Genomic DNA, 16,227 nt, shown 5'->3' with positions numbered 1-16,227 from the left:
TTAGCAACAGCTCCTCGCCAGGCGCGCCGCTTCCTTGCGCGCGAGCGTCAGGTAGCGGCCGCGGGGATCATCTGCGAGTAGCGCGACGTTTGTCAGGCGCTCGTTTGAGCTCGAGGATCAACGAAGCCCGGTCCGGCCTGTCGAAATCAAGGAAGGATCGAGGAAGGACCGCCGAGGTCGGGCCCGGCCCGTCGAAATCAGCGCTTCTCAAAGTGTGGGCGCCCCGTGAAATGGGTTGGGTGTTTCGGAACTGATCTACTTGATCTTTTAACAGTTAACGGATGCGCGCCTCGTTGGGTTTAGTCTTTGTTTTTTGGCCTCGCCTCTGGCCGCTCTTGATATCCTGAGCAAATCCCTCACGCGCTGGTCCGCCTCATCACCAGTCATTTTACCGCGGGCACAAATGCACCTTTCAACCCTGCACAGTAAAGGAAAGCTGCAAAATGCATCAGATTTTCCTTCTATGTATTCAGTTTCTCACTCAATCTACTCCGCAATATGCTCAGAATGGAAGTCTATTCATTTTTTGTTGCTTCACTATTACTGCCCATATTGCTCTTACTGTTTTTTTGCAATTTCAGTATAGCCAAAAAGGAACAAATATACTTGCTGTCGAATTGAAAGGCCACTTATGTTTGGCTCGATTATATTTTTCCTGCTCGTTTTCTTTTTGGTTTGTTTTTAAACGTGGTTTTATTCAGCTTTTCTTTGTTTTGTTTACAAAAGAAGAACAAACAACAAGCAAGCTAGAAACAAGGTACACAAACGACAACAAGAATAATCAAAAAAATACAAATACACAATTGGCTAAATAAATACAAAATGAAAAAAAAAGAAAACCGACGATAATAATAGTTTTCTATTCAAAGCTAGCCACGGTACAGGGATCATTCTCAAGGGCGTCATTGCATTAATACGCACTCAATACCGAGCGGAGCCAAATTGAATCAACACTAGCGCTTGTAATCTGTTGCCTCGTTTTGACACGCCGGGTCCGTGCGATCCTGTTTTTCTTGATGGTGCCATTTCCACGCATTTGCGAGAGCATGGCGCCCTCTTGTGTTCGGACCTGCGAAACGTTATAACGCGTAACGTCGTCGTGCAGGCATGCCCGCGCGTTCTTCAAATGTTCCGAACTCCCTAACTTGGTGCCCCCACTTGATTGGACTACGCACACAACAGAATACGGGCCCCCGGACGCATAAAACTCCGAAGGAAAGCTCGCGTTCCCTTGGCCGCGGCGGTAACCTAGCAACGCACTGTTGCGCGTCCAAAGCCGCGAGCCGTCAAGCGCTCAGCCATTTTTCAACGCTTTCCACTTCCGTTGGAATTCCTCAACTGGCACATGACAACCTGGACCCCCCCCACGAGAAACTTGCTATACAATTGGGTGGCACAGAGGCCACTTTCACCAGCCGATGTCACACCTTGGGCCGCGCCCCTTATTGCACCCATTCGTCGAACCGATACTACATAGCAATTGGGCCTTATAAAGCCGGATGGGATGGGATGGGGGGGGCATGTAAGAGATGTCATCATTGAGAAAAGGACGCGGCGTGCTCCGAAAGTGTTCAATCGGTCTTAAAAAAAAACTGCTGTCTGGTGACGTCTGCCACCGGAAAGGAGAATTGCATCCACTCGGTTTGGCGTTAAGCGTCCTACATTTCCGAGATGCAAGAGTTGAGATGAGACGTCATCATAAGTGGATTGGACACGCAGTCCACAAGGTGACTTGTCCCCCCTGATGTATTTAGCACATTTTCCACCTCCGGCGCAGGGGTTGAGAAACATCTGAAATTTGACGAATGTTTTGATTGATGGGAAACCCTCAAGGTGGATGAAATCTTACTTTAGTTTGAACGGATGGCGTGCTGCGCGTAACAAGCCGTTGGAAAAACACACTCCTTCTCGTTCACTTGCTTTTTTTCTGATTATAAAACTAATTGGTCGTACGGTAATGGCTAGGTTTCAGGACCAAGGTCAGCTCTCTTGAGCTACCGTTTCACGCGGACTCGAGATCGCAGATGCCGACAAATAAGATTCGCGGCACATGCAATAACAAAGAACATCCTTCTAATGCGCATTAGTTATGCGGGCACGGTGGAAAAACAAAAATTACGTAACATTACATGACTTTTTATCTTCATTTTATTTAAGGCTCCGTTTGCGTGTGATTTATGATGATTGCGTAGTTTGCAACTGAACAAATGTGTTACATTTATTGCGTTTCTACTCCGTTTGGGACCCGAAGTCACTGTCATAACACCTTTTACGCACCGTTGGTTTGGAAAATTAAACGCCGACAAAATTTCCTCTCTGTGATTTCAAAATAAAAACACAGCGACTCTTTTGAGACGTCTGGCACTCGGATATTAAAGCAAACTCCAAAACGTTTGCGAGTTGAACGCTTTTTTCAGCGAGACGACACTAGTCGGGCACGAGTCCTGGCGCTTCAGCGCCAGATTGCGAGCATAGATTGCGCTTTTGTTTTGAAAGTCCCTCTCGGGTACTTCCCGTCGTCACTTACGATTGACTGACCAGATCGCCGTGTTCTTGTTTGTGCTCGCCGAGCGAGAGAGAGAGCGAGAGAGAGAGCGAGAGAGAGAGCGAGAGCGAGAGCGAGCCCACTGCGGCGCGGAGGAACTCGTCTCTTCTCGTCGAACCGAACCGACCGCTCTCACTTTGAAACTTGCCACTCGGAGGGAAAAAAATAAGAATTAAAAGGAAGAAGTGAGGCAGGAGAGAATCGAGGCGTGCGAACGTGCCGAGTTCGCGTCACCTCGGGGACAAAAGCCGATGGCCCCCGCCAATCAAGCCAAAAGTCAGGCGTGAGACGCAAGAGTGTTTGTAGACGAGCAAAGACAAACATTTGCGACTCGGGACTATGTTGATGAAGGAGTACCGCATCTGCATGCCCCTCACCGTGGAGGAGGTAAGAAAGAAACTCACTCCAACCGTTCCATGATCGAAAAACAACGGGCAAATGTACTTGTGTCTTTGGATTTTTTTTCAAATGGCTAAATAGTGCTCTGATTGCTGCGTAACACCCCGCGTGCTCCCGTAATTGAACCGAGAACACTTTTGCGCATCTTGATTTCATGCTTCAATGAAAATCATTGTGCGACACCTTGCGGTGTGACCGCCTCTGGCCACCGGGGGGCAGTAAATCACGGCCACCGCTAATCTAAAACGCAAGGCGATTTACTGCAAACGATAAAAACCCCGAACATAGGACGCGCCCGTGTATAGGACACACCTTCATCTTCGGGTCAAATTTTGCCTTTTTCTAAAATGGATTGCCGTGTATAGGACGCACCCACAGTTTGGAAATTCTTCATATTTTCCCTAAATTATATATATATATATGTTGTCATATGCTTGAGACCCCCGCTACCGTAGTTAGCGGCTGCAATAATGCTATCCGGCAGTCCGCCGCTTGTCCAAAAGATGTCGGCCTTTCAAATCTCCCGTTTTGAAAATGACAAATGAATCCAATTGATTTGAGGAGCCCTGAGCGGAAATACCGAACAAATCAATCGAAGCGTTGAGAACAAATCGACATACGTTTTCGACCGATTAAGTTGTAAACGTAGAAAAAACGTCCGCATACTTGATGTGTCGAGTCAAATGGATTTGCGCCAATTATTTCTAGAGCGTGACTTAAAACCGGCATTGAAAAATCACAATTCTAGTAGGCTTTACCAAGCGCTCTTTTTTTGCGTGTTTCTAAACTGCCAACGACATCGTCATGTCGCGCGAGGTCACTTTTGATTCGCTTCTTCCTCTGCGTGTGTGCGAGTATACATACAGTATGTAGAGGCTCGGTGTGCGGGCGGCGACCCAAAACATTTGCGGAGTGCCTCCCGCTGCGTTTTGCATTTAGAAGGACGGCGGGATGGAAGTCGGCATGTTTTAACGATCCCTGCAATATTTTAGCCTGTTAGTGCTTTTTTTTCCATCCTTTTCCTTTGATCGCACATCAAAAACACCTGAAAGGCCAAGTTGGGTGAAAATGGCCCCCGGGGGGGAAATAAGAGAACTTGTCTATTTTTTTCAATCAAAAAGCGGCCGGACTTAGTTTGTCGGAGTCTGACCGAGGCGGCGAGTGGGCGGACGAGCCGCAGGTGGCGGCGGCGGGAAGTCCGACGGGCCGCGCTTCATCATCGTCCCTCGCTACGCGCCGTGACTAAACGGCGGGCGGAAGCCGGCGCCAGGAATAAAAACCGGCCGGCCGGCCGCGGGCCGCCTGCGCTGCGCAACGCGTCGGGAAGGACGCTGAGAAGCCAACGTGTTTGTCGCCTGCCAGGCGTCTTTGCCCGGTCCCCGGTTGCTACGGTAACCGCCCGCAATCGGCGAAGCCTCCTCCACATGAAGTGTTCTTGCGTGCACCTGCGCCGGCCAACGAAAGGTGGATGACCCCCGCTGTACGTACGCAAATGAAGCCGGCCAACGTGATGGGCGCTCAACAATTGGGCCTATTATTACTGTCACGCGAGCACGGCTGCTCCTCGCGTTTTTTTTTTTCCTTCCCGACTCATTCGTCCTCCACTCGCAGAAACGCAGACGGGCCGAAAGTTGCGCTTGGAGCAAGCGGGGGCTCGCCGGCGAGACGCTCGATGCCGTCCCCCTCCGCAAAGGGGAAGGACAAATCGGGCGCGGCGCCGACGTGCGTCACGGTCGGCATGCGAGATGGCAACGATGGCGAGCGCCAGCGAGAGAAAAGGAAGGCCTCTCGTCCTTCTCGCCGATGATTGCGCTCGGGGGGGAAGAGGAAGTTGAAAAGTCAGGCGCGGGCCGGCCCTCGTCCTTGCGGCTGAAGGAGGCCGAGCGAGCCTCTTTTGTCCCCAAAGCACTAAAGAAGACAAATCCTCTCACGTGCGCAAAAGAAAACCCTGAGCTTTCTTCCCTTGTCAGCAATTTTCCTTTTTCCACGCCGGCCGGCGCTCAGGCTCACCCAAAAAAAAAGCCGTAGCGGCTGATGTTGACGTTATGCAACAAGAGGTGGGGCGAGCTCACGCGCTGCATGATGCGCCTTCAAAAAAGATGGGCCCCATTTTTTTTTTGCCTTTGGAAGGAGGAGCAATGCAGCCCATCTTCTTGGAGACTGCTCTACTCTAGTGCGTCTTATGTGTGTGAATTTCCATGGCAAGTTGCCACTGTGCCCACTACCGCCAACAGTGTGTGTGTGTGTGTGTGTGAGTGTCTTGGGTTTGACTTTGTGGCGGAGCTCTTGCACTTTCGGCGGAGGCCCACCAGTTGCGAGCTCCTTTTGAGGGTCAGGACTAGTTTTTGGGAGTAAAGCTTTGGATCGCATCTTGCTTGAGTTGAGGCGCTGGCGTGATGCTTGGGGACATCATGTTAATGGGATGTCCCCACTACAATAGAAAGAAAAAAAAAGCGCGCGCTGGCAGCAACACCCCCCCTTCGCCCCCCGCCCCCCACCCGCTGCTGCGCGAGAACGCGGCGGTACAGAAGACGTCCGTCTTGTTATCTGGCTCCCGTTCGATGTTCCCGCAGACGTCGCCTTTCAAATGGAAAACACAAGCGAGCGTGAAATGTGAGCGTAACCATAGCTACCATCGCAGCGGCCCGTCCTTTTAATTACGGGCTTGCCACAGCCTTTGTTTGTGGCCCTCATCTGCATCTGAGCTGGAGGTGAGGCCCGGTCCCCCCCCCGGCCCTCCCCGGTCAGCCAACATTTTGTGCCGGATATGTCGTTGTGTCTTTGGGTCCTTTTTTTTTGCTCCTCCGTCACCCCCCCCACCTCCCTTTAACCTTATCTCGGCATCCCGACGGGCCCCGTCGCTCAATTGTATTTTGGTTTCGTGGATGATTCGAGCTCGTTAAGTTCATTTTCTTGCCTTGTACTGCAGGTGTAACGATGATAAAGGCTATCTATTTAGCTAGCCTGATTGCTATCTATTGTCCGTCCAGCCACGTGGAAAAAAATGACCTTTTTAAAGGTCAAACTATCGCACTCGGATTCATCGGCGTTTAGTTGTCGTTTGTTAAAAAGCAGCCGGGAAAAGAAGCGGCCGCGGCGCAAAATGAGACTCCGGCCGACGGCCGGACCAACGCAAGGTATCCATGCGGCGCGGCGACCGACGCGTATTTTTGCGGCGACGAGTGAAGGAGGAGGACAGCTGGCGCGCCGGCCGAATTTCGCGCCGGCTTTCCTCACCTGACAGTCAGATGGAAAATGCCGGCGGCGTTGTGCTAAAGCAGCTGACGCCCCGCCGCTATTTTCCGCACGGCATTTCCACACGCTCCATTCCTGACTTGTCGCGGTTATGCCGACGCCCCGCGGGGGTCACCGCAGCCGTACGCAAATACACCGGCCTGCCTTTTACGCCACCTTCAACATCCAAGCTCCGGAAACATAGTCCAAACACTAAAATACTATATGCTTTGTTTTTGTTCAGCCAGGCGCCATCCAATCAGCGCAAAGCATTTTTAGCCCCCAAAACCAACAACAAAATAGACTAGAGCACTAGAATGGAGCCGGAACAAGCCCAGAAGATCGACGGCGACAACGGTGTCGTCGGTTTTAGTTTTGGCTTGGAAAATAGCGTCACGCATGGCGATGTGCCATGAATATATCACACTCAGAAGGAAAAGAAAAAACTTTGCAAACTAAAAGCATACTTTGTTTTTATAATCCGTCCCTGCGTACGATACGGTCTAGGAATAGGTCGCTTCGCGCTCCGATTCCCGTGCTCTTAATTTGAAAGGAAAAATCTCTTACTTGGAAAACGAGCGTCGTCGATCCGCGCGGGAACGAATCCCATCCCGACGAATCCCCGATTTGAGGTATCGCGTCGCAACGCGCGGCCCGGGAATGTCATTTACCAGCCGATGCCTTTTTTTTTTTTTGCAAAACGAGTGGCGCCACGAGCGGTGCAATTACGAGCAAGGGGACGGGTTGTGGGCCTCTTGCAGTACCGCGTGGGGCAGCTGTACATGATCAGCAAGCACAGCAACGAGCAGAGCGAACGCGGCGAGGGCGTGGAGGTGCTCCGCAACCGGCCCTACCGGGACCCCCGCCACGGAGACGGACGCTTCACCGAGAAACGCATCTACCTCAACAAGTGATCCGTCGCTCGCGCCGGTCGCCTCTTCTTGCGCGCTGCACCTGAAGCGCTTGATTGTTTGAGGTGCTCCCCGGCCATCCGCGGGGCTTCTGAAGCGCCAGCTCGCTCCATGGCGCCGCACGCTAAAGTCACCCCTTCCTTTCAGCACTTAAGTCACCAATACGTCAGCCGAGGCGGGAAAAGGTCTTTGGCGGCTCGCGGCAAGCGATCCGCCTGCGTTCCTTCCGGCGCTTGAGGAACGTCGAGGCCTCGGAGTAGAGGCCGCGCGTTTGGCGGCGAGCGAGTGGCGGCGCTCATTCGGATGATTGGTCGCTAAAGTCGTCGATTTTGTAAACGAGTCGCGCTAACTTACTTGATGGCTGAAACACCCAAGGAATCAATTGCCTCAGGTGCCAAATACTAAAGCGATCCAGTCGTTCCTTTCGGTAGCTAAGTAATGAATGGTTGAGTTGAGCTGATGAAGGCCTTTGGTGGGTTGCAGCAAGCTGCCCGCTTGGGCCAGAGCCGTGGTGCCCAACATCTTCTACGTGACGGAGAAGGCTTGGAACTACTACCCGTACACCGTCACCGGTAATCTTCCTCCCCCGCCCGACTAAAAGCAACATTTCGGAAGCTCAAACGTTACGCGAACTATTCCGAGACCTGATATCGCACAAGCGTGCTGGGGGGAAATGGAACGTCTTGAAAAAAAGAAAGAAAAAGAGTACATCATTTTCCCCGTCGTCATTTTCAAAGAGTTGTGTTAAAAATAACCCGCCACTTTCTGTTTTGCTTTCCTGCGCTTCGCTCGCACTGCTTTTATTGACTCCTTTCTCTTGCCCCCCCCCCCGCACACCACCGCTGGGAATGACACCAGAGTACACGGTGAGTACTTTGCATTAGCTGCAGAGCTGTCGCGTGCTGCCGTTTGACAAGCATTTGACATTTCAGAATGCTTGATTTTTAAACCTTTATCTACTGTCATCCCTTTTATCTACTATCCATACCAAGTTTCGAGCATCGTATGAGGCAGTCCGTCGACTTATAATCGCATAACTCCAAGATCCAAATTTTCACTCATACGGAGGACTGAAAGTGCCCAAGTTAAATCCATAAAATTGATTCAAAATTTCAATCAAATTGTCATTCGTTACTTAACCGTTACATTCATTGGTTCATTGTGTGGCCAGTGCTCTTTCCTGCCCAAGTTCTCCATCCGCATCGAGAGCAAATACGAGGACAACAAAGGCAGCAACGATCACGTGAGTATCCCGTCAATATCAGCGAAAAAAAAAACATCTCAACGGAATCTGAAGAAAAGGTCCACGATACTTTTTTTTCCTCTTCAAAGTCTTATTAACAGTGTTGATAAGTAATCGACGATACGAATTTGATACTTTGACTTTGCACAGAGCGCGACGACATCGGTCGACTCACCCGGTATTCCAAGTTGCTTTTTCCGTGGGTGTCGTTTCCCAAGCACCTAACGCGATGCTGAGCCCCAGGGGGAAGAAGAGGCAACAGCGCCATCCGGCGGCGATGCGTTGCGGTGCGGTGCGGTCGAGTCACTCGCTCGTGCTCCTAATTCGTCGTGAGCGATTTCACCTGGCGCCGCACTTCCTTCCTTCCTTCCTTCCCTTCCCTTCCCTTCCCTTCTTCCGACGCGCTCAAATCTGAGGACGAAAATGGACATCAGTGCGTGAAAACAAACTAGACGCCATTCCATTCCGCCCCCCGAAACGCGCACGAGTTTTTATTTTTAATCTCACTTTCGAACAACTTGGCCTTCAATCCGAAACGCTGACGTTCATAAGGGTGCCGTTGACTCAGTTTCCAAACAGCAACTGATGACATTCAATAAGTTTCCTCGTTTTGAACAGAGAAAGCCAAACAATTGCTTTACGCGTTTCTTCCTCTGTTTACATCATTTCATTCTGTTCTCTCGCTCCAAATCTGAGCGCGAGACTTGAACGCTGTGTACGGTGGCCCCGAAAGCGCAAATCACACAAAACGAGTGGAAAAGGTCTTCGTGAACAAAAACTAAAACAAGCAAATAAAGCTCGAAAGAAAACAGGAAAAAAACGCAAACAATAAAAAGACGCACACAATAAAAAAGAAACAATTAAAAGAAGAGCGTGTAAGAAATTTGCATCTTTTTTCTATAATGCTTATATTTTCTTGTGCGCTCTTTGTTTGCTTCCTTTTTATTCCGTGCTCTTTTTTTTAATTGTGTTTTGTATGTTTTTTTTTCTTTTGTGCTTCTTTTATCTTCCGTGCTTCCCCCCACCCGATTAAGACACTTTTTCTGGGCGCGGGTTTGACTTGCGCCCTGCCCCGCAGATATTTGCCAGCGAACCAAGAGATGAGGAAACGGAGGTGTGTTTTGTGGACATCGCCTACGACGAGCTTCCTGAACGACACTACAAGGATTCAGAGGTGACCGCTTCTGGTTGTTGTTTTTTTTTTTTTTTTTTTTTTTTGCCCAGGGACGGACAGATTGGAGACAGGTGCGCAGCCGGTGACTCCGCCCCCACAAGGTGTCCGCCGTCCATCCTGCAATACGCAGACTCCCCACAGGGGGACACCCTGAGCAGAAAACAGATACATTTTCAAATTAAGAGCACATGAATTGGAACTCGAAGCAGCCAATCGCTGAATCGTTTCGCTAAATTGGTGACACCTCAGTGACGCAACTAAAAGGGTTGAGAACCGCCGCAATACTACTTAAGTGTATTGAGAACGTCGTATGTACTCGATATGTGTAATTACGCAGAAAAAAGCGGAAAGAAAGCAAGGAGCGGAGAGACTCCGAAGCGGAAAGGCATGCTTGCGGTGCGAGCCTCCGAAAGCAAAAGGAAATTGAAGCATAGTTGGTTGGAACCGAGACGCGAGCTTTGGGAGGAGACGGCGCCATGATTTGTGAAAGGTTGTGATGCGACCCTTCAGGATTTGCGCTACTTCAAGTCCAAGAAGACGGATCGCGGGCTCCTGCAGGAAGGCTGGATGGACACGCAAGATCCCATCATGTGCTCCTACAAGCTGGTCAGCGTCAAATTTGAAGTGTGGGGCCTGCAGACGCGCGTCGAGCAATTTGTACACAAGGTGCGATCGGGCCTACTTTGGAGCCCACGTCCTCCAAGCGCCTCTTGACTTGTTTTTTTTTTTTTTTCAGGTCATACGAGACGTTCTGCTCTTGGGGCACAGGCAAGCCTTTGCCTGGGTAGACGAGTGGATCGGTGAGTGGCCTCGCGAAAAACAAACAAAAAATAGAAAAGAGAGAAAATCGGCCGCTTTCAGGAATTTGACGCCGTACCTTGAAGCCCTTGGGAGAAAAGCAACCTTTTTAGCCTTATTATAATTAGCGCAGTTGCACTTCTACTACACTAGGTGGCAGCAGAGTGTGCGCAAGGGCCTCTATACAGGCGTACCGTCGTTTTGGGACATTCCGTCAACACGGACCTAAATGCCTGCTCGGTTGGAAATACAGTAAGAGCAACAACGACAAATTTGGAGCGCTCCCTGGTGGCTATTTTTTTTTTTTAAAAGAACCTGCATTAACGCCGGATATTTATGCAGAAAAGATGGTGCGTGGAGTTTTTGTTTTCAATTTGTGTTTCTATTTATTGTATTTATGAATTAGAGTACTGCACCAACACAACTGTAATGTGCCTGGTGGTGTTTACTAGTTGTCTTTCCTCAGTACGAAATGTAGTATCAACAGCGGCTAGAGGCGGCACCAAAAAAACAAAGATCAAGCTAGAAACAATGCACAAATTAATGAACCGCGAAAGGATGAACTACATCAGTTCCAAAACTTGATAATTTGGTCGGTTGGGGGACGTCTGCTCTCGAGCAGCGATTCTCAATGGGGTTACGCTTCGGCAGGCGGGGGGGGGGGGGATATGCAGGGGTACCCCTAGCATTTAAAAGCCGACGCGGGGTTTCTATCTCCCCGGCAGACATGAGCATGGAGGAGGTGCGCGAGTACGAGCGGGCCACGCAGGAGGCCACCAACCTGAAGATCGGCACCTTCCCGCCGACCATCGCCATCGGCGATGCGGCCCGCAGCGGGCCCAGCAGCGCCCCGTCCACGCCCCTGTCCACCGAGGCCCCCGAGTTCCTCAGCGTGCCCAAGGAGCGCCCCCGCAAGAAGTCGGCCCCGGAGACCCTCACGCTGCCCGACCCGCAGGCCCGCCGCGATTCCCTTTTCAAGCTTCCCGCCTTCTTCTCCTGGAACTCCGGCCCGCAGCCCCAATGAGGGGGGGGGGCCCGCACGCGCTCCGGCGGGACGCCTCTCGGCTCGCCCCGCCAAGTGTAGCGTACCTTCCCGGCAAAGTGGTGAAAAAACAAAGAAAAAAAACCAAATGAAAAAGGGTGCGGACGCTGACGTATGCCGTGGTGGAGTCACATGACGCTCGTGTGACTTTGAAAAGTGTAAATATGGTCCAGTGGTGTACAAGCGCGCAAGGAAATGGGGACCCAGCGCAAATGCGCGACAAAAAGGTTTGGAGTAACCGCCAAAGTGCTACGTTTGTCCAAACAAAGCTCTTCAACTCACTTTGTCATGGTTCCTCTGCACCAAGGTGCTGCAGGTTGTGTCAAAGCACTACCTTTGCCCAAATGAAGTTCCCAGACGCACCGGAACGTTGATCCTCAGCACCGAGATGACATCAGGACACTACTTTTGTCCAAACCAAGCTCTTTAAATCACTTGAACGTAGTTCCTCAGCACCAAGATGGCCTCAGAAAGTTACTCGTGTCCAAACGCAGCTCTTCAACTCACTTCGATATAGTTCCTCAGCACCCAGGGCTGCTTTTGTCAAAACTAATCTTCTCAATTCACCTGAACATCAGCGTCAAGATGTCACAAACCAGCGGCAAAGCGCTACTTTTAGTTCCCTGGCACTAAGATTGCAAAAAACCGACATTTAACACCTTCATTCATTCTGGTACCGAGATGCCAAAACTTACTAACGCTCATCTTCAACTCATTTCGACAAGGTTCCTCGGACCCAAGCGCTGCTTTTGTCCAAGTTTCTAAACTCACCACAATTGTCAGCATAATGAATCAATTAAAAGGTGGCAAAGCAGCATTTTTTTCTTAACCGAGCTCCTCAACTCACATCGACGGGGTTTTACTCGAAAAAGTGCTACTTTTATTGCCGGGCGCTATGCTCTGGGCCCTCCGCAATATCTGTGAGACTGGGGGAACTTGTAAAAAAGGGACTTCACCACTCTCACAACTTGAAAAGCTTTTTTTTAAAAACCTTGTAAAAAAAAAAAGAATAGAAAAAAAACTGCTGGCCCGGAATGCATAGAAAATGCTGTATGTGATGTCAAACCTTGCGTTCGGATCAAGGACTTATTTATGATCATATGTTTTTGAGAAACCATTTTTATAAGGGCAAATAAAAAGTGAGTCCATTCATGCAACTCCATTGAAAAAAAAAAACGCTGTGAATGTGAGATCAATCAAAAGACCCCTTTTTCAGAAAGTCAACACACTACTCGAGCACAGCCAATTTTTCACCCGATAAATATATTTGTTTATTGTGCTATTAGTACAGTACGCTGAAAAACACACAGTGTCCAAACGTACAGCGGCGACTTGGCTTACAAGTTGAAGCCAATACATGACCTCGCTCTTACGACAAATGTGCTTTTGTGAATGCTTTTAACCTATTAAAAAAAGTAGTGGGTGATCTTGTCCAACAGTCTGATAATTGCATCTCGACAAACTCGCGGACGCGCGTCTTCAGCTTTGAACTGATTTCGGCCGTTTCGGGTATGAGGCTCACCTTCAACATTTTCCTTGTCTGACCGTCATCTGCAGAATGTTGCCAAGTTGACTGCCGCCATCTAGCGGCACAAAGTCTGAAGCGCACTCAGTCGCGTGTAAACGTAACAGCACAAAGAAAAATCCCCACTTGTGAATCAAGGCGGCACTGTTTTCAAGTCAGCTGTCAAAATACGTCAAGTTCGGTTTCATATCAAAATACTATTTTGTTCGGAGACGCGATAATAGAGTAATATGATAAATAAAAGTCCATTTAGTAAAGGGAGGCGTGGGCGCTAGCTCCCCGCCGCGCCTTTTTTGGCGGGCGCAACTTTGAGGTCTCGTAGCAGGTCGAGGAAGAGTTCGTAGCAGAAAAAGGTGAGGCCGGTGGACAGGGCCGCCTTGAGCAGGCTGGGCGACAGGCCCTTAAAGAAGGCGCGCGCCCCCTCCTCTTTGGCCGTCCGCGCCGCGCAGTCCGCCAGGCCTTGGTAGCGCCGCACCTACGCAGCAAAAACACAGCGGCTCTAGTTTTTTTTTCTTAGTCCACTTGGGCGCCTTGAGTTACAAGTTCGACTCGATTTGGGTTCCAATTGTAAACGGGGGGGGGGGGGGGGGGGGGGCAGAAGAAGCGAAGGCCCCGCTACCTGTCCGAAGCCAATTCTGGCCTCCTCGAAGCCTCCGACTTGCAGCCTCTTCTTGAAGAGGTCAAAGGGATACGTGGCGGTTTTGCTGATCATCCCGGCTCCGCCGCCGCACAGCAGAGTCCGCAGGCTCTCTAAAGCGCAAAAACAGGCGTCGGCGGCCTCCAAAAAATCCAAATCCTCCAAAGCGCGAGCCCACCTCCCGATCTGGATCCGGCGGATGGAGACGGAGTCAGGAGCCTTTGGAAGACGTTGTAGAAGAAGAACTGCAGGCCGGCGTAGGGGAAGACGGCCAGCAGCACGGGCGAGAGGCCGCGGTAGAAGCCCAGCGCGCCCTCCGAGCGCCACATGCGCCGCACGCCGGCCGTCAGGTTGCGGTACAACTGCAAAGGCGGGAAGGCACCTTTGGATATTTCGACATCTTCTACGGCTGTGCTCCGGGGTGGCAACGCCCAAAGCGCAAATGGAAGGTTTGCTTTTGTCGACAACGAGCGATTTCCACTTTGCGACCGTCAAATTGCCTTGTCCGTTTGGGAGCCACGTATTATACAAATCCCTCGTTTTTCGCGCTTAATGGGGACCAAACCACGTAGTAGCGTCACCCCCCAAACTTTCATACATGTGTCTGCGGGTACTTGAATGTTTTCAATGCGAAAGGCATTTCTAATATTGAAGACAAATACGATTGCGGCACACATATCTTAAACGATGAAACCTTGTGCAGTAACTGTACCGTTATCCCTTCCCGTTCCCATCCCTCGGCCGGAGGAGTTGTGATATAGTCCCGCCCCCATCGCTCGCGCCGGCGGCCAATCGCAAGTCTTGCAGGAGTGCCCGCGAGCCGACGCGCTCTAGCTCGCGGCCCGGTGGGATTTCGACCTGGTTGTCAAGGCGTCACCGCCGCGACGCGTGAGACTTTGGCACCTTGGGCTCACCTTGGGCTCGCCCTGGGCGGCAAAGCGCGTCCGCAGCGTGTCCAGGGGCTGACAGGCCACCGTGGCCGAGCAGGCCGCCAAGCCGCCGCACAGGAAGTGCACGCTGGACGCCCTGCTGTCCAGAGGCGTCTTGTCGTGGACCGCCTTGGTCAGAAACTCAAAGGTGGCAAACTGCAACGGAAAGAAAAATGCCATTTGAAACTTTTTCGGTGCCGAAGCGGCAAAGCCCGCGAAGGTGAATTACGTTGTACTAGCGGAGTATCTATCCTGCATGTTTTCAAACCCTCGGATCAAGTGCGTCGCGGGAGGAAGGCGGAAAAGGCGCGGGATAGCGGCCGGCGAGGGTCCGTCGTACCTGCACCGCTCCGTAGCAGACGGAGAGCAGCTGCGCCGGGACGTGACCCTTCCAAAAAGCGGCGAGGCCTTCTTCCGCGCGGATGCAACGTGCCGCCTGAAAGATCCCGCGGTATTTCCCCCCCGCCGTCGCCGAGGAAATGCTCTCAATCTGTAGCTGGAAGGCAAAGAAACGGCAATATCATCATTCAATTGAATAGCGATAGAACGATACTTGAGACGGGAGGTTTGACGGCGAGGCGTCGGACAGACAAGAGTAAGGGAAATTTTGCTTTGCTCAAATCCCTGCCGGCACGCGGCGATGACACACGAGGCTTCGGGGGCCAAAACGGCACAACGGACACTACGTAGCCGAGTCGTAATCTGCTCCCGTCGAGGAGTCGGGTGGCGCCGGGAACCAATCGCGCATCTTGGTGGAGTAACTACGGGCTTGCCTCCAATTGGATGTCCAGGCGCCGTTAATCCGAGGCCAACCGCGGCTCTTCGTGAGACTACAACCAAGGGAAGGGATTGGACACCCCTGTGGACGGACACCTGAAAAGTTTCGCAAGGCTTGGTCGGGTGCCCGCTAAACAGCTTCTGGGACACTTTTTACAGTCTTTGATGTGCTTTCTTGACGGTGCCTGCGATGTTCGTGTGACAATGAGCTCCAGTTGAGCAACAGCAAGCACAGCAAGAACGGGCGAGTTGATGACGGCGCCGGGATTGTACGTCACGCTACCTGGAATCGTATTTTGATGACGTCCAGAGGGCTGATGAGGGCTCGGGTGAGCATGCCGGCGGCGGAGCCTGCCAGGGCGGCCTCCTGGGCACTGAGCGGTGCCCCCTCTGCCCCGGGGTCATAGCCCACCATGTCGCCTCCTGTTCAAACTCACAAATCACAAACCATCACTTTGTGCTGCTGCCATCAGATAAAACAATGACTGGTTCGCTTTCGAATCACTCCCAGCTTAGAATTTACGTTCGTCATCATTCATCAAAAGTCAAGCCAGGATTTTGAAAGCTGGAAGCGCCGGTAGGCTCATTCGGTTTCCGACCACGCCTAGAATCCGAGAGAGAAAAGCAAACCTTTGGGCTGACTCCACATGGGATTGACGCCTCTTTTTTTTTAAAAAAATCAAACGGAGACACAAATCAAAACAATTAGGACAACGACTTGAGAAAGAATCCGGAGAGTTGTCATGTGTGAGCATGCTCTGCAAACAAACCCGAGGATAGAGGGCACGTTGTACTTGGATGAAAGCTAAGCTAACGGCGAGAACATTTTGCGACAAGGAATGAAATCATCATAAACAGCGTAGTCCACTTACTCGGCTAAATTTGCTGGCTTTTATGTAAATACGCCTTAAATCCTCGACGCATCCTCGGAAAGTCTAAAGTGAACAAAACAAATGAATGCGGCTTCCGCCTGTGGCCGTTCCAAGTACTTCCGGGTGATGACGGAACTACGT

The 16,227-nt window shown here is 51.1% G+C and overlaps 3 protein-coding genes across 6 annotated transcripts in view; 1 reads left to right on the top strand and 2 right to left on the bottom strand.

Moving 5' to 3' along the window:
• The window catches only part of LOC148411211 (uncharacterized), a 22,832-nt gene extending 13,828 nt beyond the window's left edge, over positions 1-9,004 (bottom strand). For both annotated transcript variants that reach the window (XM_088437713.1, XM_088437714.1), the window contains exons 1-2: positions 8,840-9,004; positions 8,508-8,743 (exon numbers count right to left, since the gene is read on the bottom strand). In XM_088437713.1, coding sequence (XP_088293839.1) covers positions 8,508-8,600 — 93 coding nt within the window. In that variant the 5' untranslated portion in view covers positions 8,601-8,743; positions 8,840-9,004. The remainder of the gene's footprint in view (positions 1-8,507; positions 8,744-8,839) is intronic.
• Positions 2,575-12,770, top strand: pitpnc1a (phosphatidylinositol transfer protein cytoplasmic 1a). Of its 2 annotated transcripts, XM_088437722.1 has the most exons (9): positions 2,575-2,932; positions 6,940-7,088; positions 7,573-7,661; positions 7,948-7,955; positions 8,261-8,332; positions 9,411-9,506; positions 10,017-10,172; positions 10,243-10,306; positions 11,030-12,770. In XM_088437722.1, exons 1-9 carry the CDS (start codon positions 2,885-2,887, stop codon positions 11,326-11,328), a joined length of 981 nt encoding a protein of 326 aa, XP_088293848.1. In that variant the 5' UTR covers positions 2,575-2,884; the 3' UTR covers positions 11,329-12,770. The 2 variants fall into 2 exon arrangements, with proteins under 2 accessions (XP_088293848.1, XP_088293847.1); XM_088437721.1 differs by lacking the exon at positions 2,575-2,932 and having other exon boundaries at positions 2,956-7,088.
• slc25a19 (solute carrier family 25 member 19) lies at positions 12,593-16,227 on the bottom strand. Of its 2 annotated transcripts, none has more exons than XM_088437724.1 (7): positions 16,087-16,227; positions 15,498-15,646; positions 14,778-14,933; positions 14,423-14,593; positions 13,687-13,870; positions 13,491-13,621; positions 12,593-13,346 (listed from the first exon to the last, which is right to left on the bottom strand). In XM_088437724.1, the coding sequence occupies exons 2-7, from the start codon at positions 15,627-15,629 to the stop codon at positions 13,143-13,145; spliced, it is 978 nt and encodes a 325-aa protein (XP_088293850.1). In that variant the 5' UTR covers positions 15,630-15,646; positions 16,087-16,227; the 3' UTR covers positions 12,593-13,142. The 2 variants fall into 2 exon arrangements, with proteins under 2 accessions (XP_088293850.1, XP_088293851.1); XM_088437725.1 differs by having other exon boundaries at positions 15,498-15,637.

Source organism: Hippichthys cyanospilos, chromosome 16, assembly GCF_059441005.1.
Source record: "Hippichthys cyanospilos isolate Australia breed blue-spotted pipefish chromosome 16, RoL_Hcya_1.0, whole genome shotgun sequence".
NCBI lineage: Eukaryota > Metazoa > Chordata > Actinopteri > Syngnathiformes > Syngnathidae > Hippichthys > Hippichthys cyanospilos.
The sequence above is the reverse complement of the archived record's forward strand: the minus strand, read 5'-3'. Positions and strand labels throughout refer to the sequence as shown.